The following is a 23,452-nucleotide window of genomic DNA, read 5'->3' as shown; positions in this document are numbered from 1 at the left end:
CTATGAAAACACAATTCAAATTATAATAAATAAAAAAAATCAGGTTAAATTAATGTATTTTTGGGTTCGGATGAAAATCTTAATCTTATTAATAAACATGTCGAAATTAGGTTAACCTTAAATTATCCAAAATATACCTTCAACCCGTTTATATAATTTTTTTTTTATAAAATTTTGTGTTTACCCTTTTTATATTCAAAATTTTTATGTAAACAATTTTGTAATTGTAATTTAACTTTATTTTTGTTTTTGTGTATATATCATTCTCACATAAAATAAAGAAATTAGGATTACTTAGATCATGTTGAGTTAAGATAGATAATTGTGAATTATAGATTCATGTTAGAAATTTAAACTCAGAATTATAGAAGATGTTAGGTTAAAATTAATATTGTTCAACCCGAACTACATCTAATTGTTAACCTAGGATTAAGAATACAATCAAACAATTTGGATTGTGACAGAAATTGCACAACTATCTTTTTATTTTTATATTTTGTTATGGTAGACCATTACTTCTTTCCAAATTGAAGTGTGATTTTATGCCTTAATCTATGTTTGGTTGAATTTTAATTGGAAAAGTCATATAACTTAAAGTCGATGGATTATATAATTACAGATTAACCCGCAGAGCAAATGATGATTCTCATCATCATCATCATCATCACAAGTGACAACAGACAAGAAGAAATACATTAAGAACCCTAAAAAACGAAATCCAAATCTAAGAGGAGGAGTTGTTGTTGTTGTTGCAGAGAATGAAATTGAAGAACCTTGAGGAAGCTGTGACGATACTAGGGAATATTTGGAGAATTGAAAGAAGGGGATGAGAAGACAGTAAGAAGAGTTGCAAGAAGAAGAAAGAAATCAAGAAGACACAAGGTGAGATGAAAATGTAACTTCATAGAAAAAATTAGTCAATAATACACTGATGGATCAAAGTTATATAAATAGCTTTGTAATCTGATAACTTTTGTTTTTAATGAAAAGAATAATAACTTTATTTAATTTTATCATAACTTCAGGGACTATTTTATATTTATATAATATATTAACATTAGGTTTAGGTTTCATTTGTTAGACAGCCGTTTCTCTCTTTGAGTCTTCGCCGCTTCTTCTAGGTTTACTCCTTTCAACTCTTCTTACAGGTACATCTTTCAACTCTTCTGTTACAGGTACATCTTTCAACTCTTCTGTTACAGGTACATCGAGGGATTGAGCAGTTATATTCGTTACAATACTCCCTCCATTTGAAGGCGGACGACCACGGCGCCTTCTTCGTCTCCCTTTGGTTTTCCAGCTAAGATCTGGATAATCTGTCGCAATCTGGTCAGCATCTTCCCAGCAAGCATTATCAGGTTCGTTGTCGCTTCTTTGAACTAATATTTGGTGAATTGTCTCTCCGTTTCTCAAAGTAAATCTTTCATCTAATATTGCTGTCGGTATATGTGTAGAATCGTTTATGTCTGATAGATCTGGAGTCGTGAGATTATTCCCGATTTGTTTCTTCAATTGCGAGATATGAAAGACGTTGTGAATTTTGGCATTGGGTGGAAGTTCAATTCGATACGCTACCTGACCAACCTTGTCAATAATCTTGAATGGACCATAAAATTTAGGTCGAAGTTTGTGATGCCGTTCCTGAGTCATTGTAAGCTGTCGATATGGGTGAGCTTTCAGGTATACTTTTTCTCCTACTTCCAGTACTGCAAATTTGTGTTTTTTATCATAATTTTGTTTCATCCTATTTTGTGCTCTTAAGAGGTGGAACTTGGCTAAACTAATTGCTTTTTCTCGTGCTTGCAGGCTTCTGTCTACATTTTCGTTAGTGGAGTCCCCTGCTAAGTATGGTACATGAACGGGAGGAGGGTGACCATATACCAGTTCAAATGGAGATACACCAATTGCTGAATGAAAATTTGTGTTGTACCACCATTCCGATAAAGGTAACCATTTAACCCACGAATTTGGTTGTTGTCCCACCATACATCTAAGATATGTCTCTAAACATTTGTTAATGATTTCCGTCTGTCCGTCTGTTTGTGGATGATAGGCTGTAGATAAAGCTTGAGTAATTCCTTGTAGTTTTAAGAATGCTTTCCAAAATGAACTTAAAAACACTTTATCTCTATCGCTTATTATGACTTGAGGCATTCCATGTAACCTGAAAATAGAATCAAGAAAAACAGTAGCAATTGTTTGGGCAGAATAAGGATGTTTAATTGGCATAAAATGTGCCATTTTTGAAAGTCTATCAACAACTACAAATATAACAGTTTTGCCTTGAGATTTAGGTAACCCTTCTATAAAATCCATAGATATTTCAGTCCAAATAAGATTAGGAATAGGAAGAGGTTGCAAAAGACCATTAGGGAGTGTATTACTAGTTTTATTGATTTGACAAATATTGCAATTTCGAATAAATTCTCTTATATCTTTTAACATTCCTTTCCAAAAATAGGCCAATTGCATTCTTTTGGAAGTTGCAAGCACTCCAGAATGTCCTCCCACAGGGGAAGAATGCATAGACTCAATTAATTCCTGTCTTAATCTTTTATTGTAACCAACTACCAATTTGCCATTTCTTCTAAGTTGGTTGTCTAGGTAGGTAAAATCTGGATGAGAATTTGGATTGTTTTTTAAGTCTAAAATTATCCCTTGCATATTTATGTCAGTTGTCCATGATTCTGTAATTTGGTCAATAATAGGAGATTGGTATATAGAGAAAGCCCACAATTGCCCTTCTCTTCTTGAGAGGGCATCTGCCACTATGTTTTCCTTTCCTTTCTTGTACATAACTGTAAAATCAAATCCTAATAATTTGTAGAGCCACTTTTCTTGACTAATTGTATGAATTCTTTGTTCTAAAAGGTATTTAAGGGGCTCATGATCTGTTTTTATGATGAAAGGTTTAAATTGTAGATAGGACTTCCATTTTTTAACTGCAAATATTAAAGCTAATAGCTCTTTTTCGTATGTAGGTAATAGTTTGTTAGAATGAGCTAAAGCTTTGCTAATGTAAGCAATTGGTCTATTTTTTTGTATGAGAACTGCACCCATGCCTACATTACTTGCGTCAGTTTCTACTATAAATGTCTCTTTAAAATCTGGGAGTCCTAGAATTGGGGGTGAACACATGGCATTTTTAAGATTTGTAAAAGCTATTTCTGATTCGTTGGTCCATTTAAAACTGTCTTTCTTTAATAAATTCACTAAAGGTTTAGCTATAAGACCATAATTACAAATAAATCTTCTATAGTACCCTGTTAGACCTAAAAAGCCTCTTAAAAGTTTGAGCGTAGATGGTATAGGCCAATTTTGCATAGCACTTATCTTATCAGGATCAGCCTCAACTCCTTGAGCAGAAATAATATGTCCCAAATAGTCTATCTTTTTACATGCAAATGTACATTTAGATCTCTTTAAAAACAGATTATGATGTTTTAAGGTATCAAAAACTATTCTTAAGTGCATTAGATGATCATGCCATGTTATACTATAAATCAATATATCATCAAAGAACACTAATATAAATTTTCGAAGATAAGGCTTAAATATAGTGTTCATTAAACTCTGAAATGTAGAAGGAGCATTAGTAAGACCAAATGGCATAACAAGAAATTCATATAGTCCTTCATGTGTTCTAAAAGCTGTTTTGTGAGTATCATTAGGGTTCATTCTAATTTGGTGGAATCCTGCTGTAAGATCAAGCTTAGAATATATTTGACTATCATGTAATTCATCTAAAAGCTCCTCTATAATTGGAATAGGAAATTTATTCTTAATCGTCATATGATTTAATTTACGATAGTCAACACATAAACGCCAAGTGTGATCTTTTTTCTTGACCAGAATAATTGGTGCTGCAAAAGCACTATGACTATGTTTAATAATTCCTTGTTCCAACATTTCAGATACCAATTTTTCTATTTCTGTTTTTTGTATTGCAGAGTATCTGTATGGACTAAGACTAATTGGAGTTGATCCCTCTTTTAGGTGGATACAATGATCATGTGGTCTATGTGGAGGTAATCCTTTTGGCTCTTGAAATAGTTCTTGGAATTCGTCTAACATTGAATCAAGTTTTTCCTTAGGTAAATCATATTCATTATTTGTGGCTAAGGAATAAAAATGAGGTTTGAAAGGTTCATCAATTAGTATAGTAGTGGGTCTCTTATATTTGTTAAAATTATGAGCTCCTAAAATACTACAGATTTCAGCATCAGAATTTCCTCTAAGAGTGACTCTACCATTTTTATGTAAGAATGAGAATTTTTGGTGTAAAAAATCACAATGTATGTCTGAAAGTGACACCAACCATTCAATGCCTAATATAACATCATATTTAGGCATTGTTAGTACTCTAAGATCTGTCATGAATTCATAATCCTGTATAGTGCATAATATCTGTTGATACATAAGACAGCTAGGTAATTGATTTCCATCAGCAACAGATACTGAAAAGGTAGATGTCTTAATCAATTTGTCTTTAATATGAGGAAGCCATTTAGAATTTATGAAATTATGTGTACTTCCTGAATCGATTAGTATTTCAACATTTATTTTTCCTATTTTTCCAGGAAGACAAAGAGTTCTATATGATGATGGACCATTGATAGCATTCAAGGATATTCCCGATAATTCATCAACATCTTCAGCTAGTGGATCATCTAATTCAGGTTGTGATTCATCTATAAGTTCAGAGTTTTCCAACATATAAAATTCTCCTTTACATTTATGAGTAGAATTAAATTTTTCAGTACAATAATAACACTCATTTTTTGCTCTTTTTTCTGCCATAAACTTGGGATCCAATTTCTTATAATCCTTTCTACGATTATTATTATTCCATTGAAATTTTGTTGGCTTAGGAGTAGGTAATAAGGGAGGTCCATTATTATGTAGATAGACTTTTAAAGAATCATATGTTGCTTCTTGAACTCTAGCCATTGCCATAGCATCATTCAATGAATTAGGATGTAAAAGTCTAACAGAATTAGCAATTTCTTTTCTTATTCCACCTAAGTAACAGTTTAGCATGTAATCATTCGGCATTAGGGGAAGCCTATATGAAATCTCTATAAATTTATCGTTATGCTCATTAATTGGACCGACTTGTTTGAGATTCATTAGTTCACCCATAGGATCATCAAAAATTGTGTGTCCAAATTTTTTCTTAATTTCTGTTTTAAGAAAATCCCAAGTAATAACAAAATTTGCATCTAAATGATTTCGAAAATTTGTATACCATAATCTTGCCTTATCTTTGAAATGTAGACGAGCAATTCTTGGCTGAATATCAAGAGGAGTATTATCGACTTCAAAAAACTCTTCAGCTGCATAAATCCATCCATCAACATCATTGCCGTCGAATTTAGGAAAGTCGATTCTGGTGAAACTTTTGTGTATATGGTAAGGTCTATTATTCCTATCTCTTGGGTTACGATCATAATTGTTGACATCATAGAATTCTCGTTGTTCTTGAGGATTGTGATGACGTCTCCCATCTCGATCCGGATTGCCTGCAGGTTGTTCTTGAGGATCGTGATGACGTCTTGCATCTCGATCTTGATTATCTTTAGAAAGTTCATCAAGTCTTGATAATATTTGTTTCATCGTTTCCTCGGTTCTTGTTTGTTGTTCTGTCCATTTGGATTCAAATTTGTATACTAAATCCTCGGTATGCTCAAGCATTTTGATTTGCTTATTTACCTTTTCGTTGAGCACGTTGACACGAACATATAAATCGTCTGTTTCTGTATTTGATTCTTCAGGATCTGATCTTGATCTAGTTCCCACCATTTTGAACTGATCTTGAAGTTGCTTCTTGATGAGTAAAAAAAAATTGCACAGATTTGAATGAGGTCGGAGGGTCTTTTAGCTCTGATACCAATGTGACGATACTAGGGAATATTTGGAGAATTGAAAGAAGGGGATGAGAAGACAGTAAGAAGAGTTGCAAGAAGAAGAAAGAAATCAAGAAGACACAAGGTGAGATGAAAATGTAACTTCATAGAAAAAATTAGTCAATAATACACTGATGGATCAAAGTTATATAAATAGCTTTGTAATCTGATAACTTTTGTTTTTAATGAAAAGAATAATAACTTTATTTAATTTTATCATAACTTCAGGGACTATTTTATATTTATATAATATATTAACATTAGGTTTAGGTTTCATTTGTTAGACAGCCGTTTCTCTCTTTGAGTCTTCGCCGCTTCTTCTAGGTTTACTCCTTTCAACTCTTCTTACAGGTACATCTTTCAACTCTTCTGTTACAGGTACATCTTTCAACTCTTCTGTTACAGGTACATCGAGGGATTGAGCAGTTATATTCGTTACAGAAGCATAGTGTAAACGAGGATATATTGTACCGGAGAATTCGCCTGTTTCCTCAAAGAACTTCTCTATAGCTTCCACCAACATATTAAGGTTCCTCACAGGTGGGATATATAGAGTCAGAGGCGCCACCGAGAATCCCATCGCCAATATCAACTGAAACATCGCAAATACGCCGCCGCCGCAGGCCGGGAGATGCAGATTGGAATAACTTTTTAATAACAAGAAACAGACAGGTGTTGAACTTTTATGTTCATCCTCTCTCTCCTCACCGGTTGATTACTGACAGCTGTACTCACATCATTCATTTATTATTCTTTTTTTTTTAATTAGTCTATCCACTTGTATGAAAATTTTAAATAGTATTTAGCTTTTCTTTTATTATTATCTCCGATCTAAAATTTCATGATTAACTCAAAAGTAATATTATTTTTATATTAATTTTTTAACTTATTCAATATTATTCATATTAATTTTACAAATTCAACCTCTATATTTCAATAAAATTGTTTTTATTATTTTTTATTCTTTTGTTTTTTTATCAACGTTGATTTTGAGTTTTTGTTTAGGTGTGGATTAGAGTTGTAAAAGAAAAACCATTTAGGGGGCTATTTTAAGGGTGGGTTGGAGACTATCATTAGACTAATTGGTAAAATAAATACATTTCATTCATTTTTTATCTAATTTTTTTTATCTTAATTTCAATATGATTACAAAAAAGTTATGTAAATACAATTTTTTTTTTAAAAAAAAATTAATAACTTTAATTTAATTAAGTTTTAACAACTCATTAACTTTAATTGATTTTATTTTAAACTTTACATCCTTAAATTTGAAAAAAAGAAAAGAAAATTAATCAATAAAAATTATGGGTTCTTCTTATCCACTCATCTAATCTAATTATTAGACTCAACTAATAGTACCCCAATACATTACATGTATCCGTTTTTGTTTGGAAATAACTATTTTTGCATGCCTTATTTAAAAAAAAAATTGAAATGTTTTTAGATATGTGCTATCATTTAGAAATGTACTGGTTTTGAGAGTGATGTGCAGACTTTTGGCACCAAAATGAAATTTTGTAATAAATCTTTCAATAAATGATGAATTGACTACGATGATGACTACGGTGAACAACTATCCATCATTTAGTATCCATATGCAGGTTGTTCAATAAACCTGATGAGCATAAATATTTAGGGTTGTTCAATCTAAAAGAGATTTTCTCAAAGAATTTGAGCTTAATTGGGCATATCAAACATTGAGATTAAATATGTTTGATGGAAGAAGTATGAAATTCAGGCCTCCCATACAAAACTCTAGGACTTTTATAAAGTGTTGTCAAATAGTCCTTCATTTAAGGGTGTGTGCTGAACCAACTAAGATAATATGGAATTTGGATAAAAAAAATCACTGCATTAATATATTTATCAAATTCAGAAAACTTTGTAACAAAATAAATATAGCTTATAGGTTTTACATAACCACCTATGTCCATAAAATTATAATTTTGAATCTTCGTATTCAGACCATTTTAAAAGAAAATTTTGCAAATTTTGAATGGAAATCAAAATATAGTACAATAATTTTCTAAAAGGAATTAAGTCAGCAAAAGCTCCTGCTCTGTTTCTTCTTCTCTATAATCATATGGTGGAGGTAACAGACTTTTTGGTATAGCAAATATACCTTTTCTACCGGATGGCATCTCACCAATTGGCGAATCCAATACATAATCCGGTATGGCCACCAGAGCCTCGTCAAGAACAGATCTCAACGTCTGTAATTAAATACAAATGTAAATCATTCATAGCCCAATTGAGATTAATGATTAGGTTTCTTCTTTTTCATTCTCGAAAAATGAATTCTTCAAATGGGCATAAGAGAAGCAGTTTATGATACCTTGCAATGCAGCAAAGCAGCATCAGCTTTCCGCTTCCACGAGCTATTTCCAGGCTCAGAATGGAAAATCCCGTTTAGAGGCTGTAACATTTCATTATAGAGATAATATATAAACCTCCTCAATCTTAAGTTTAAAAACAAAGGCTTCTTGACACAAGTTTATACCTTGACCAATTCCCTTACACTTTCTTTCTTGTCATACTTCTGGAAAGCAGAATCACTATAAACTAGATACTTTTCAATAACCTACAAATGATTCAAATATAAATAATAATAATGGGGTATATTATATTATTATTAACAAAGTCTATATCAGAACAGAACCTCACGCCTTGTAATATTACTGGGAGATGCACCATAAATAGCTGTATCAACATGTCCCAAAACCTGCCAAACGCTGCCAAAGACATATCTAGATAAGGAAAAATGTTGCTCAAAGTGCACAAGAGAGAAAATTCATAAAACAAAGTCTAAGAAATGTTTGATGAGTATAGAGTGCTATTCCATTCTTAAACAAGGAAGAAATCCCAAACTATGTTTTAATGCAGATTTCAGAAATTGTTGCATGTAGTCAAAGAAAAAAATTATAATAAAGGAAGATAATAAAACATACTTGTAAAAAGCTGCTCGTCCAACCATGACTCCATGAGCTCCTTCCTGTCGAGCGTCATTTACCTGTGTGATGGAATAGGTTTTGGATCGTCTAAGTGAGAGTTCTTCAAGGAAAATCAGTTTTTGAACAAGTCAACATATTCATTTCACTCAAAACAATAAATGTTTCAATGATCAAACTGAGAACGCATAGTTATTATAACCTTTGAAAGAAAAGGCTCACTATGATGATAATAAAATATGAGATCTAATCATAAAATAGAAACGTGATTATAAGAAAACAGACAGAATGCACCGATTTGCAAATGTCAATATCATGCTGCATCTTGTACAAAAAGTTTTAGTTCAGATTTTATTAAGATCCTCAGTGTGTTTAAGATCCTCACAAGTGAGAACCATGGTGGGATTAAGATCCTCAGTGTGTTTAATTCTGAGAGAAGATACTTTCCTGACCTCTCAGATATGGTCATCCTGCCAAACCCAATTTTCTAGTTTAAAAGTAAAAAATACTAAACCAATGACAATTTCCATAATAGAATCCAAGGTTTTGGGGGAATTGGTGAGCCATATTATCTTCTCATGCAAAATAATAATAATAATAATACCTCATCCACACCATTTATGCCTCCATTAATAGTAAACCTCAGGTCTGGGAAGTCTCGCAAGAGAGCGTAGAAGAATTCATATCTGCAGAAATAAAGCTAACAATAAATTACGCCAATAGATATGTGGGTTTTAACATCCTAATTTGCCAAATATATTTGGTGTTGTTTCCATTGGGCAAACCCCATTAAACCTGAAACATGTCCAAATCATACATAAATACAAGATTCACATACTTAAGCGGAGGAATTTTTCGATTTTCAGCAGGGGTGATTCCATTGAGTAACGCTTTCCTTGAATGTATAATGAAGTGCCTGGCTGGTGATTGAGAAGAAACCGTATGGATAAAATCACCTACAAAAATAAGTGCACCTTCATTTAAATCCACCAATGATGCATTTGACAAATAGCCATGGGAAATATAATCTCCCTTTGCATGAAATAAGTTAACTTTATATTTGAAGTTTAACAAATGTGAGTTATTAGTGTTCTACATATGGACAATACTTCTAATCAGAATACTCTAAATGTCATTAAACATCTAACCTAAATAGCTAAGTCAAAGAAAATTTCCTTGATCAGTATTTCACCTATTGCAACTGACATTTCTCACATCTAGTGTCAACTATGTTATTAGACTTGAATGTAAATTTTAAAGCTTAAATCTCCAGTTATCAACAGTGAGCATTTTTTGGACCAGGTGTTCATAGATGCTAAAACTTTAATCTATGTTCCCTTCTATATTAATTCCAATAACCATTAGGTTCATACATTCTTGAACTAGATTATAAACTTTTCTTGTTTTTGAAAAATAAGCTTATAATTGCACTTTGATATAATTACCCTCAGTTTTGATAGTATTAGAACCTTACAGAGCTCGTTATATGAATCACGATCATCAACCCCTATCCGGCACTTAACGCTGACAGGAGCATCTGACTTGGAAGCAATAACCGACACAGCCTCCGCAACAAACTTTCCTTGCAGTCAAAAGATGTATATATCAGGATAAATCATCCACCACATGGAAAAAAGAAACATAGGATGCATGTGAGTCAACCTTTGGATCAAGCATAAGACGTGCACCAAAGCAACCACGCCCAGCAACCCTAGGGCTAGGGCATCCGCAGCTGAGAGAAAATGTTTCGGTTCACATTAGTTCTACAAAAAGAGCAAATTCTGGCAGTGAAGAAAATAGCACTAGTTACTTGAAGTTAATCTCATCATATCCATATTGATTCGCTAGTTCAGTTGCTTTTGCCAAGTTAGTTAAATTACTTCCACCGATCTGAAGCACAATAGGATGTTGATCAGGAGCATATGCCAAGAATCTATCCTGAGATATTCAAACAAAGTAAAGGAATTAAGAGGTTTTGCATATTGACCAATCAGACAACCCAATTTCAGATATTTACTAGATAAGGAATGCATCACAGCATTGGAGAGCCAAAAATCTATTTTTGGATCAAGGGTACCTTTCAAGACCAAAAATGATCATCTTGACATGAGTTATAACTAAAACTCTTTTCTTTTTATTTGAAACTTGTATTATTATTAAAGACCAATAGATGTGATTTCACTGATTACAAGAAACACATCAAGAGCTGAAAGGGGAGAAAAAAATTACTTCAACATTGGTATAAAACTTCCAAGGATGAAAGTAAAGCTCAAAGAAAAGCACAAAACCAAAATTGCTCTACATTCATCCGGAGTAGTGGAAATCCATCCGTCCCTTTTAACTTTGTCATTTGCCCTCATTATATCAAAACTTAAACTCTATTATAGAACATGCAATATATGTTGTAGAAACACAAAGAAATAGTTTATAAGAGCACTTTGTCACATAACATATAATCAAAACCGAATAGGCATAAAATAAGCATTAGAAATATAAATTGATCCTCATAATCAACTTAAATCGTATTTTATGAATATAATGTTATCTAATATTCTAATGCTTCACCTCAAATCCAAGTTCACACAACTTAGAATTGCAAAAGTTACATTAGCATCCATCATGAAACACTGTTGAATGACGGGCAAATACAAGTAACTGGCCCATAAATAGCAAGGTAATAATTGGTAAGAATCATTGGCTTTGGTAACTAAGAACCATCAGCAAAATATAACAAGCATTGGCTAAGAACCCACACACAGAATTTGTGATTGGTGTTAGGAAAGCTAAAAAGGATGAGCGATGGAGATAATTGGGGTTTTATGAATGATAAAAGAGAGAAGAATGGTGATGTGGAGGATTGGGGAAAATTGAGAGAGGGAGAAACATGGACAAAAGGAGCAAATAATGAGATGGAGATGGAAGATGTGATGTGTAAATAAAGAGAATAATAATGATGTGGGAGAGAGAGAAAATGTAGGTTTGACGTGGCGGCAATTTACCGAAAATAATATTTAGATACCTCGGGCAAGTTAGATGGTAAAAAATTTGGCATTCCTCCCCATATAGGATAAATAGAAAGTGAAGTAGACACAAAAATTGACATACAAATATTGAAAATTATAAAAGGAAAAAACCACAGATACAGAGAATTGAAGCAAATAGTCCTCCACAGGTAGAACGTATAGTGACAATGACAGCTGCTGGTAACGGGAATGGAAAGGACCCTACTATGTCCATAACTTAGAGCTCTAATACTATGTAAAAACAAAAGGACAGATGTTATTGATAGAGAACTTAATTATTATGTGAACTCAATGTGTATTCATAGGCTACAAAAAGATTAACATAATCAATAAAATCCTAGCAATATCAAACTTCTCGGTTTACATAAATGTGTATGCAATTCACTCAAACACTCCAACAATTTGTGACAGATGTTTCATTCGAAAGTATTTTCAAAACACTTGTGTTTCACAAGCCAATGTGAACCCCATACATGACATATATTGTTTTTCCTGATCAATTAATCAAAATAGGTGACAACATATATGATATATACTTGGTTGAAGAACCTTGTGTTCACAAATTCAAGAGTCCTTAAACATGCAAAAGTGCAGCAGCTTAAACCCAATGAATGACATTTTTTTTCATGCTCAATAATCTTATTAAACCTAAAAACACATATCCTTACTTCCAGACTCATTGTTCCTAGCCTGCAGGAGCTGTGAAAGATGACTTTTCTATATATAAGCGTCAAGACAAAAAGGAAAGACTTCATTGCCCTTACCAAATCTCCTTTCTGATAAACAATAGTTTCTGCAGCAATCATCTCTGTGTACAGCCACGCATGCTTGGAAATAAGTCGAGCAAGAGTTCTATAATGACTATCTGTCCAATCCATCATTGGAGCAACGCTGATAATAAAAAAAATAGTGTCAAAGGCCAATTGTTCATAAACTTTAATATGTAAAAACTATAAAAGTTTTTTATGTGATATTCACCTGAACCATGGTGATAAATACTCTGAAGCAACCATTGGAAGTCTTATATTCAGCACATGCTCTGAAAATAAGAGAGTAGGATTTTTGCCTACAAGGAATGTATACCTTGAAGGTTAGTAGTTGACAATTCACTGCTTCTGAAAGAACAAAAAGTGAAGCAAAATAAACAGACCAATGTCAGCTCTTTTATCATTTGTTTTGAGGTTATATGGGATTTTGGATTGTGTAAACCAACCAAACAAACAAACCCTAGCATACAACCAGAAAGATATTAAGAAAACGTATAATAGACAACACTCTTACTCTATAAAGAAAAAGTGATACAAATTTTCATATCAATCATCTAATATGTTCACAATTTACAGTCAACATCAATCACATATTGTGTTCACAATATCAGAACTTAGTTTATGTTGAAGATGCACTAATATGTTGACAATCCTATCAAAGCTATCTTAGCTCAAGACAGATTCTTTGCAACAAGCAATATCATCCCAAAATTGAAGTGCACTTCACATCAATTTCTATAAAACAATTCAGGCTAACAAATAGACCTCCTATTTTCTTGCCAAAGATACAAAGAGCTGTTCTCTCAAGTAAACAATATGCTTCTTGAAACTTTTACTATAGACCAACGGAGAGAGTTAGGGTTTACTTACAATAAGGCAGAGAAATTTCGGCGCAAGGCTGCTCTTTTCCTCTCCAAATCGACGCGCTCTCTCTCTCTCTCACTATATGTATTTCTCTCCCACCATAAGCAAGAAACGAAGACCGATGTACGATGAAGGGCGCCGCGATATTGGCACCACAAAGATTCAACTCCTGAACCAATTATTCACTTTATTTTTCGAGAAAAAATTATGTAACATTTTATTTAAAATTATAATGTAAAAATTATCAAAGTAAATAAATTCCAAAATGTTATTTTATTTTTATTTCAATCTAATATATTCTCTTAAAATCAAACTATACCTTCATTAAAAGCGCATATATATATATATATATATTTATATATATATATATATATATATATATTTATATATATATATATATATATATTTATATATATATATATATATATATTTATATATATTATCAAACAATAAAATCATTTTTTAAGACGTGACATCATATTTTAGGGCATAAATATTATATTAAACTCTAATCAAATCTCAAAATTTGTAAATTTGGTTTGATTTATTATATTTTATAGGCTTTTAGATATTTTACATTTTTTCTACTTTAATATTTGTCACTTGTGAATAATTGATTATTTTTTATGCGTTATAGAACAAATGGTTAAAAATTGAGATCATTTGGATTGTAGGGGCTTAGTTCTGAAATTTGTACAAGCTTGTTTAACAGAAAAAAAATTTTCTTAATAATTATTTCAGAATGAATTCAATTTTGTAAAAAAAAAAAGTGTACATTTTCTTGTTAAGTAAATATCAAAAAAAAAGTTTGATTTTTATTTGACAAGCTAAACTAGGTACTTTAAATATTTGCATTATCAAATGACTCTGTAAAAAAAAATTAAATATTTTTTTTAACAAAACATTGTTCATTTCATCAATCATAATACTAAAATAATATATTTAAAAAAAAAAGTTTAAATATAAAAATAAATTATAATAATTCTAACCAAATAACCTATTTTGTCATCTAACAAAATAAACAAAAATAAAAGACAATAAAAAAAATCCTAACATTGGAGTTCTCTTATAGGGGAAATTCAATACTTCCATGAAGGCTTCAACATATTTAGTTTTAGACAATTGAAGAGATTGCACTAATTCCTCCTCTATAGATGATCCATATATGATGAAGATAAAATATAGAAATTAAAACACAAACAAAAGGAAGGAAGAGCAACCTAGGGAAGTTGAAGATATGATCCAAATTCGAATCCCTTTGATTTCTACTTGTTCTATTTGTTTATAACAATTTAGTTAAACAACAATAGATGCCCAATGCCAAAACAAGACACCAGATCAACTAGTAAAAAGAATAAGAAATCAATAACTTCTAGTCACTCAATCAAAGTAAAATACGCCCCTCCTCCTCAGAAGTAAAACCATTCATTCAATCTATAGGGCAAATGGCAATGTAAATACAACAGTATATCTAGGGCGGGGGCCCATGAATTAACTCCAGCAGCACTTTGTTAGTTCATCTCTTTTTTGCCTTCTGAGAAATAAATCGAATACCTTGCTTACCAAGTTCAAGCTTTTTCGTCTGCCCATTGTCCAAGCCAACACAGACTAGAGATGTTCCTTCCACAAAATCACTCACAACCCCTTTATGCCTGAAAACAACAATGCTTGTTATGTTATTACAAACAGAGTATGTATTTTCAAGAAGAAGAAAAAATCATGATTCATGAAAAATAACCCACCAGGAGTTGTCAGACGGTTGGTGGATTTCTACTCTCTTTCCGATCGCATCTTTACCCAACTTCTGCAATATCCAATTGGCATCCATAATCTCATTCATTGAGCTGTCTCCATGTGTCTGTGAGTCCTGTTCATCTCCCATTTCTACTGGCTTCTCCATAATCAGAGGTCTCTTCCTCTTAGACCTTTGGCCCTTTACAGAACTCTTCTCATCCTCACCATGAGAAGACCACGAACTCTGATTTTCCAAATATGGATTCTTGAATTTAAGCTTCAAAAGAGGTTTCGGCTCTTTTTGTGGAGGAGGTTGTAATTCTGAACTCGTACGAAGAATACTATCATTATTAATGCCACCCAGAGCACCAGATCTTCCTTCTGTATTTTTTCTCGAATAAACTATTGGGCCGCTCATTACAGGCGCTTCAGTTGCAGTCTGATCCAAATCTGCGTTTCTAATATTGCTTTTTCTGTGTGAAACCTGTGGATTGCCTGGAGGAGGAATATATTCATCTTTGTCGGCTTTATTACCACCAGAAAACCTAATTTTTGTCTGGGGAACTTCCGAATTTATCTTTTTTATCTTTATCAAACTACCTCGGGGTTGTGAACTAGGTAGATCAGGAACCTCAACCTTATCTCCTGACAAAACGTAAGAAACAACTGGTTCCTTAAATCAAATAAATTAACCATAGAACCACATACAATTTGAAAAAAACATCTACGATTGCCCAAAACATACTGTAATTATCATTTATTGACAAAGAATATTACCATTTCTTTCACCAAGTTTAGCAGCCTCATCAAGTTTATTGTGGGTAATCATTTCTTCTTGCCCAACAAGTTCATTCCCTGTTCATGAATACAGATGCATCATTATTACTGGATACATCCAGTGCAAAAAACATGCAGAAAAATGATATATTACATGTTTACTAGCTGTAAGATCATTAATTACATCTTATTTATTCACAAGAGAATAACACAACAATTAAAAATAAGAACCGAGTAAATACATAACCACAAGTAATGAAACAGAAAATACAACAGTGTAATAACTAACTTCCAATCCACTTACTAGTTGTCAATTGTAGTTTTATTATCCCAGCAAACCAGTGTAACTAATAAACTTTTTCTTCTTGGAACTGACTGAACTAATTAACAATTCTAATTTAAATCAATCTGTAAGTTCACATCAAGGGGGAAACATGTAAATTCTTTCAAATGTGTGTGATTCATGATATTCCAAAATATGCATCATGGAAATGGTAAAGGAGGAAGAAGAAACAGGAAACCTCAACTGATTTTGTGAAGAGGGAATACTATAAGAGGTTGCTCTAAAAATGAAATGTAATGGATACATACCATTAAGAGTGGCAAAATCTTTCTCCCTTTGGCTAGATGCATCAGGTCTCAAAGAGCTTGCTATCCCTTTATTCCGACCACCTAAATGTATAACTAGCTTGGGCCCCTTTGTGTTTATAATGTTGGATTTATTAGCATCTTTTCCAAAGTCATCACTTTTTCTATTATCGATATGAACCATCTTGATTTTCTTATTTCCATTGCTTACTCCAATCACATCCATGATTTTGCGTTTTCCAGCTCCCATTTGATTGGTAGAGCATATCCCTCCATTAAAACTTCCAGCAGTAGGAGAAGAAAAAGGTTCGGCACTTTTTGGGGACTGCAATTCATCATTATTTCCTTCGTGAATACAAGGTGGGGCAACACTATCTCCTTCAAAGTACTCATTTTCCTCTATTCTTCTTATAATAGATGAACGGTGTCCCTTTTTCTTAGCATTCTTCTTTTTTGAAGATTTTTTGCCAGATTCCTTGGTCTTCTTTGGTGAATTATCAGTCAAACCCTTGATAGAAAACTTTAAGGGGCGGCTCATGGTGGGCCCACTTTCTTCATCATCTGAAAAGGGTGTAATTGAAAATAGATCATCCCGAGTAGGCAAACCAGAAGCTTCCCTCAAACTTGCAATCAATTCCTGGTCATCTTTGTCTCTCCTCTTCCAAAGTTCCCGAATAGCATCATCAACATCCCTAACCTTTCAATTTAGTAAATCGAAAAACATTATTAGCAACAAACAGCAACAGGAAAGCATTAATTGAATGCTACCACAGAAAACATACCTGGTGGCACTCCCCACGGCATGTGGCACATTTGTATTGAAGATTATCATCCACTTGATATTGCAGATACTTTTCATCACTGCCATAAATTCAATGTGTTAAACAATACTATATACTTCAACATAAAGGCAAAAATGATTAAAGTGTCGTTGGTTCATGTTCAATTTGTCTATTACGGAGTGTCAAACTAATAACAATCAAATTTAAGAATATGCTAGGATTTGAAGTTAATAAACGATTTAGATGTCAACACAATATTTAAAAACCAACAAGTATGGGAGAGGGCTTTTCTCAGGTAGTCTGTAGAATATCCATTTCAAACTGGATTATTCTCTTATCAGAAGATTGGGATAATATATGAGTACAAAGGCTTTAAACTGAAACATTAATTTTAAGTTCCATCATTCCACAACCAATAATTGCATTAACAATCTATCTGTCCTTGAATAATCAAGCAAAGACTTGTATTTGACCTTTCCTTTTCCCCAATTTATCTAGTTATTCTCACTAAATCGAAAGTTTAGCACCCGAGATTCCAAATTCGAGCATCCTAAAACCAGCATAATGCCTAAACCACATGGTCAAAAAACTTCCTTTGCCGCCTACAATTTCAATGTTCCTTCTATTCCAATTTAATTAACTTAACACAGTTCCGTTTTGCATACAATTTCTTCAAGATCTTGGGATAATGTTGTACATGGAGATACAATCAATCCCAGGTAACTTGTGATTGCACATCGATAGTTTAAAAACTGTTAATTGTCAATCAAAATTTTGGACAGAATGCTTCTGGATCACTTGTTTACTTAGTAACAAATTTAGACAACCCCTTCCATGTATAATGACCAGAGCTCAGATAAAAGATTTTAAGATTCCTTTACATAAAGCAATGATAGAAAACATGCATTTGAATTGAATTGAATACATCACAGAAAACTCTGCACTATTTAAGGACAAGACAAACCTAATGTCATCACACTGGCAATGCACCCAACGTTGGCATAAATCACAACACACCATAGGTGTTGACTCAGAGTCTCTGTAAACCTGCATGTGTTTACAGAGATGTCAAAATATGAATCATCGAGATTGATTATAAATCAAACTTCATACAGTTATAAGTAACTAAAATTCAGAAGGATAAAAAAACATACACAACTAGACAACACAAAATTCATAAGGATAGAAGAAACATACACAACTAGACAACACAGTGAACTTAAAAAAGAAAAAGAAAAAAAACAAATGCCACATAAATACAATGCAATTGACCTTCAAGCAGACTGGGCAGTAATTGCCTTTAGTAAATAATCTTCCACAAGCATCACAGCACGTATAACCTAGGAACCACCTGCAAATGGAAATCAAGGATTTCACTCTCTTGCACATGTAATAAGTATATTGTTTTGCAAGTAATAATATCAGCATGTTTGCAAAGAACACATTAAGAACCATTGGAAGTTTAAGAGGCTCAAAATAATCCTATCTTAGCATCAAGTTTTGGTGATACCATCAGAAACAGAAAGGACAAGTTTAATATAAACAAAATTTGACAAGTACAATTCTTCCTTTCGGAAATTATGAAATAGTTGATCCCCAAAACATGGTTGATTTAAATCCAAAAGTGTGAAGGCATTACATTACAACTTTGGAATCAAAACATGTATAGAGCATGTTCAACACAGGTTCAGGATCTCTAGAATCTAGTAGGGTGTATAGGTTATATAAAATTCAAAGCTTTTAGCTCTCAAAATTTTACCCCTACAGAATGAGCATATGAGATCGGGTTTCAGGATCTCTAGAAATATCATATTGGTATCAAGAATATCATATTTAGCTCTTGAAATAACCCATATAAATTGTGACAATCAGCTACCTGGATATTGTCCAACCACTAGTTAATTAATAATTGGTAATTTCGTAGTAAACCCACTTAAATCATCATAGGGTGTCCTCTTCTATAACAAAAACGGTAATATTCTTCAAGCAACAGTACTATTATTACAAAAAAATCTTTAAATTAAATGTCACAAACTAAATAAAATATCTCCATTAACCTTGTGCTTAAACCATTTCCTGGGACAACAGATGCACAGCTATGGCATCTTGTGTGTTTGGGGCACAAGTAAGGTCCATGATTAACATTCTGCACCATTAAGAACATAACACAAGTCAACACAACACTTGAACATAATGAAAACCAAAGAAAGGTTTATTAAAAGACCTTGTGGGGGGGCTGCTGACAATAACAATGATATGCACCATCACACCGTCGACAAAACATGAACTTACTTGGATCCCCGGTCCTTCTACAGACCTGGAGTACACATATGTGCACAAAGTAAGAAAAGATAGTTAAAAGACTAATAATACTAACTAATCAGTTAAAACACAAGAGGTGATTATCCAATCAAAGTATGAAGATATCAATCTCAATTTGGTTTAGTTGATCAAAATCAAATCAGAGACATAGTTTTCATTAACACGAAAAATAGTGGCACTGATCATCTGCAAACAAGATGAAGCCAACAACAACCATGTATAATCTCCCAGAAAGATAGGTCATATTTGTGGACAACTATGTATAGGCCCTCATATTTGATCTTCTATCTAGTTTGAAACAAAAGCATAGATTTACCAAGAAAATACAAGGTAACTTGGAGGGGAGTATTGTTCAAAACCTGCATATAAGTAGAACAAACTCAATATGACATTCAGCTATGTTGTAGCAAACCCTTGCTTGATATTCTAGATTGTCCAGATGATTAATGTGTCTAACTTGTCCAAAAAAAAACAAGAATTCTCCAAATGCATAATACTTCCTTATTACATTTATTATCAAATAAATCTGATCAACAAGATCCATAACAAATTCAGAATACAGAAGCTATCGGATATCTAATGAAGCATGTAATGTGTATCAACGTCTTTACTATAAACAGTTCATTTCAATCATGAAATTCAGAATAAATTAAACAAATCCAAATCTGAGGAAAACATCAATGACGATGATAATTGGACTACATGTTTCATTCACCCATAAACTATCTCCACATAAACTTGTACAAACAAAGAATAAGAATAAGACATGCATAGGGTATAACACAAGAATAGTGTATCATCTGTACTAATGATTGTTGAAGAATTCAGCTTTTATTCACAAAAAATTAAAATGTTTAACACCTCACAAGTTCGGCAAGAGGGGCAAGTCCATGAACTCCAATGAAATAAATCTGCATGAAGATCATTTCATTAGAATAGGATATCTAAACCACACAATGTTGACAAACATATACAATTCAATCCTACCTCTATCATGAGCCCAAGCTTTAACGCAATTCCTATGATACTTCTTGCTACAACTTTTACATGATAGCATCTTCCAAGCTCTTTCACTTCCTTCATTTTCACCAGAGAAGCACAGCCGACACATCACTTTAGTGTTGGACTGACCATCTTCAACCTGCAGATCTCCTGAATCATCCTGCAAGCAAACAAGAATTTGCCACATAATTCCAAAAACAACACTACAATTCAATATTCACAATGAAAATGCCTAAATTCAGGAAGTGGCCTCCTTTCAGAAAGCCCAACAGGAATTTCAGAATTCTCTTTTGTAGCAAGAACAGATATTGTTTCATATATATAAACAATCGATAACATTACATATTATCCAAAGAAATTGCAACTTCCTAAGCTTCAAAGAGAAGCAGCTAAAGCTGGAAAATGAAAGTATGCTTCCAATTTCAAAACATAATGGGTTCATGAGAAGTCAATCTATTAGCTTTGTATACAACATCTATAAACCAAAAGGCTAGGCAAAAGAAAACAAAAAAAATGACTTGATTTAATGATGAAAATAGGTACTAGTACATCAATAAAGCATGAGAGAAACAAAAAATCTGACTTACCATTGAACCAGATTCAAATCTCCGAGCAAAATCTTCAGCAACCAATGAAGCAGCAGCAGCCTTTTTCTGCAAAGCCGCCCGCTTGTTCTGTGCAGACACCATCTCATCTCCATCCACAAAACCATCCCCATCCCCAATAGCAGCAACAGAAGAAGGAGGAGGGGGAGGAAGAACAATCTTAGGAACAAGAACCTGAACAGTACGTTTATGATCGGAGACAATTGGCAACGGATCCTTAAAGAAATCAGCAACCCTACTAGCATCCTGGATGAAATGATGACGGGTCTTGTCTGAGGCAAGATTCCGCGGAAACCCTAAGGAGCAATAGCAGATTCGACGGCTGAAAGAGAGGGGAAGAACAAAGGGGGGTTTAGTTAGAGAAAGGAATTGGGAAGTGAAAATAATAGTAAGTAATATACCATGTAATTGGGCAGGCGACGTGAAATGCCATTCTATACTGATTTTGATTTTTTGAACTGAGTTGGAGCATTGGGGACGAGCGCTTCTTTGTCAACAAACTCTCCATAAGACTGTAACCAAACAAAAATATATAAATATAATGCGGAAATCAATTAACAAATACACAAAATTGAAATTTTTATATTGAAATATTACCCAACACCGTCACAACTCAGAAGATGTATTTGGCGGCCATTTCTGTATCTGCAAGGGAGAGAAGAGAGACAATGACTTACTTAACCTTGTTTTTCCTTCTTCTTTAGATTATTTATATCTAATAAAAAATTTGATAGATATATTCGGTAATAAACTAATAATTATCTTCTTTTTTTAAGATAATTATATGATTTATGTAAAAGAAATTGAGATTTACAGGATTAAAAACAATAAAAAAACATTTCTTTACATAATTCAATCAAAATATGTTTTACTAAATTTCCCGCGTTATTTATCATCACTAAATTCATCAACGGTAATTTGAAATTATAAACTAGTTTAACTACCATCAACGGTAATTTGAACTTATAAGATACCGCCTCATTTTTTATGCGCGAATACGACAACAACTAAATATAGAAATAGTTGCTTCCAAATTTTAACGTTAATTAACCTTCCTTTTTATTCGGTAGAGCGCGCCAAGTCATATTTTTGAATATTTTTTTTTATTTTTATATTATTAATGTGAGTTTTTGTTGAAAAACAAAATAAAATAAAACTCTGTAAATATTGATTCTTCCTTTGGATTGTCCCTGCTTCCCATTTTCTTTCGGTAATGTGCGACTTTGTCAAGTCATATTAGGGTTATCGCATCCTATTCGTATAGACGTTCTCAGGGACGGACCCAGAATTTATAGTTGGGATGAGTTTAAAAAAATTATAATGAGCTTAAAAAAATAACAATTTTTTGGATAAAACAAGTAAACAAAAGTAAGTTTTACTATTTTTTTAATAATTATATAAATAAAATGTGAATTATATTAAAAAAAATAAGAAATTAAAGGTAATGTCACATTTTTACCGTAAAAAAATAAATATTTTTTTTTCAGAGTGGGCTGAAATAGATCCGTCCATTGATGTTCCTATCAGGACAGATCCAAAAATTAGAGTTATGGTAGACTTGAAAAAAAATATGGGTGGACTTAAGAAAATTTATGAATAAAATTAATAGATTATTGTGAGTTTTGACATTTTATTGAAAATTAGATAAACAAACAATTGTACAACGAAAGAATCTCAAGTTAAAGTACTATGGTCCCTATCATTTTTTGCAACGAATTCAGGATATCAAAGTCGATGTGATGGTAATCTTGTCCTTAGTTGCCGAATATAATGGAGGTTTCAATTCGAAGAATCCACCGTAATTAGCAAGTAAAACGAGTCTTCGACAAAGATAATAGATGAGACTACTCTGAAGTTGCGATCTCTAAATTTTCAGTCATCTATCCATTTTTCTTATGTAATAATAATGATACTATTTCATTCTTAGTATTGTTCAAAGAATTTCAAGACTGAATCAAATTAAATTGAAAAAATAAAAAGTTATAAGGTTATTTCACATTTATATTGTAAAAAAAAATCACATGAGCCCTAATAAAGGTGGGCCCTAGCAGGGCCGGTCCGGGGTAAGCTCGGCAAATCCTCGGGCTATGACAGCCCACTCCCCAAGGCAGTTCATTTATTAAAAATAGTAAAT

The 23,452-nt window shown here is 32.7% G+C and overlaps 2 protein-coding genes across 3 annotated transcripts; both read right to left on the bottom strand.

The window, feature by feature from the left end:
* Positions 1–7,804: 7,804 nt before the first annotated feature.
* LOC124927813 (tRNA-dihydrouridine(20/20a) synthase-like) lies at positions 7,805–13,681 on the bottom strand. 2 transcript variants are annotated; one of them, XM_047468295.1, is made up of 13 exons: positions 13,515–13,681; positions 12,856–12,954; positions 12,642–12,768; positions 10,665–10,792; positions 10,517–10,586; positions 10,329–10,431; positions 9,693–9,810; positions 9,459–9,540; positions 8,855–8,916; positions 8,566–8,638; positions 8,407–8,487; positions 8,242–8,322; positions 7,805–8,119 (listed from the first exon to the last, which is right to left on the bottom strand). In XM_047468295.1, exons 2-13 carry the CDS (start codon positions 12,888–12,890, stop codon positions 7,943–7,945), a joined length of 1,137 nt encoding a protein of 378 aa, XP_047324251.1. In that variant the 5' UTR covers positions 12,891–12,954; positions 13,515–13,681; the 3' UTR covers positions 7,805–7,942. The 2 variants fall into 2 exon arrangements, with proteins under 2 accessions (XP_047324251.1, XP_047324250.1); XM_047468294.1 differs by having other exon boundaries at positions 7,807–8,119; positions 12,856–12,992; positions 13,515–13,671.
* Positions 13,682–14,741: 1,060 nt separating this feature from the next.
* LOC124925807 lies at positions 14,742–21,967 on the bottom strand. The gene is made up of 14 exons (XM_047465912.1): positions 21,916–21,967; positions 21,720–21,830; positions 21,301–21,640; positions 20,699–20,873; positions 20,573–20,622; positions 19,614–19,706; positions 19,447–19,535; positions 18,662–18,740; positions 18,354–18,436; positions 17,390–17,468; positions 16,611–17,304; positions 16,020–16,097; positions 15,251–15,887; positions 14,742–15,160 (listed from the first exon to the last, which is right to left on the bottom strand). The coding sequence occupies exons 2-14, from the start codon at positions 21,824–21,826 to the stop codon at positions 15,025–15,027; spliced, it is 2,640 nt and encodes an 879-aa protein (XP_047321868.1). The 5' UTR covers positions 21,827–21,830; positions 21,916–21,967; the 3' UTR covers positions 14,742–15,024.
* Positions 21,968–23,452: the final 1,485 nt, after the last annotated feature.

This window comes from Impatiens glandulifera, chromosome 2 (assembly GCF_907164915.1).
Source record: "Impatiens glandulifera chromosome 2, dImpGla2.1, whole genome shotgun sequence".
In the NCBI taxonomy this organism is placed as follows: Eukaryota; Viridiplantae; Streptophyta; class Magnoliopsida; order Ericales; family Balsaminaceae; genus Impatiens; species Impatiens glandulifera.
This window is presented reverse-complemented; position numbering and strand designations above follow the sequence as displayed.

What these genes read in the sequence shown, in the direction of transcription:
- LOC124927813 (XM_047468295.1), bottom strand. Translation starts at nt 12,890, where the DNA reads ATGGTTGCTTCAGAGTATTTATCACCATGGTTCAG. An exon ending in GTAATATTACAAGGCGTGAG is followed by an intron (nt 8,488 to 8,565) that starts GTTCTGTTCTGA and finishes AATCATTTGTAG; the next exon opens with GTTATTGAAAAGTATCTAGT. An exon ending in CTGCTTTGCTGCATTGCAAG is followed by an intron (nt 8,120 to 8,241) that starts GTATCATAAACT and finishes ATTTAATTACAG; the next exon opens with ACGTTGAGATCTGTTCTTGA.
- LOC124925807 (XM_047465912.1), bottom strand. Translation starts at nt 21,826, where the DNA reads ATGGAGAGTTTGTTGACAAAGAAGCGCTCGTCCCCAATGCTCCAACTC. An exon ending in GTCAGCAGCCCCCCCACAAG is followed by an intron (nt 19,536 to 19,613) that starts GTCTTTTAATAA and finishes TTAATGGTGCAG; the next exon opens with AATGTTAATCATGGACCTTA. An exon ending in AGATTTTGCCACTCTTAATG is followed by an intron (nt 16,098 to 16,610) that starts GTATGTATCCAT and finishes ATTCATGAACAG; the next exon opens with GGAATGAACTTGTTGGGCAA.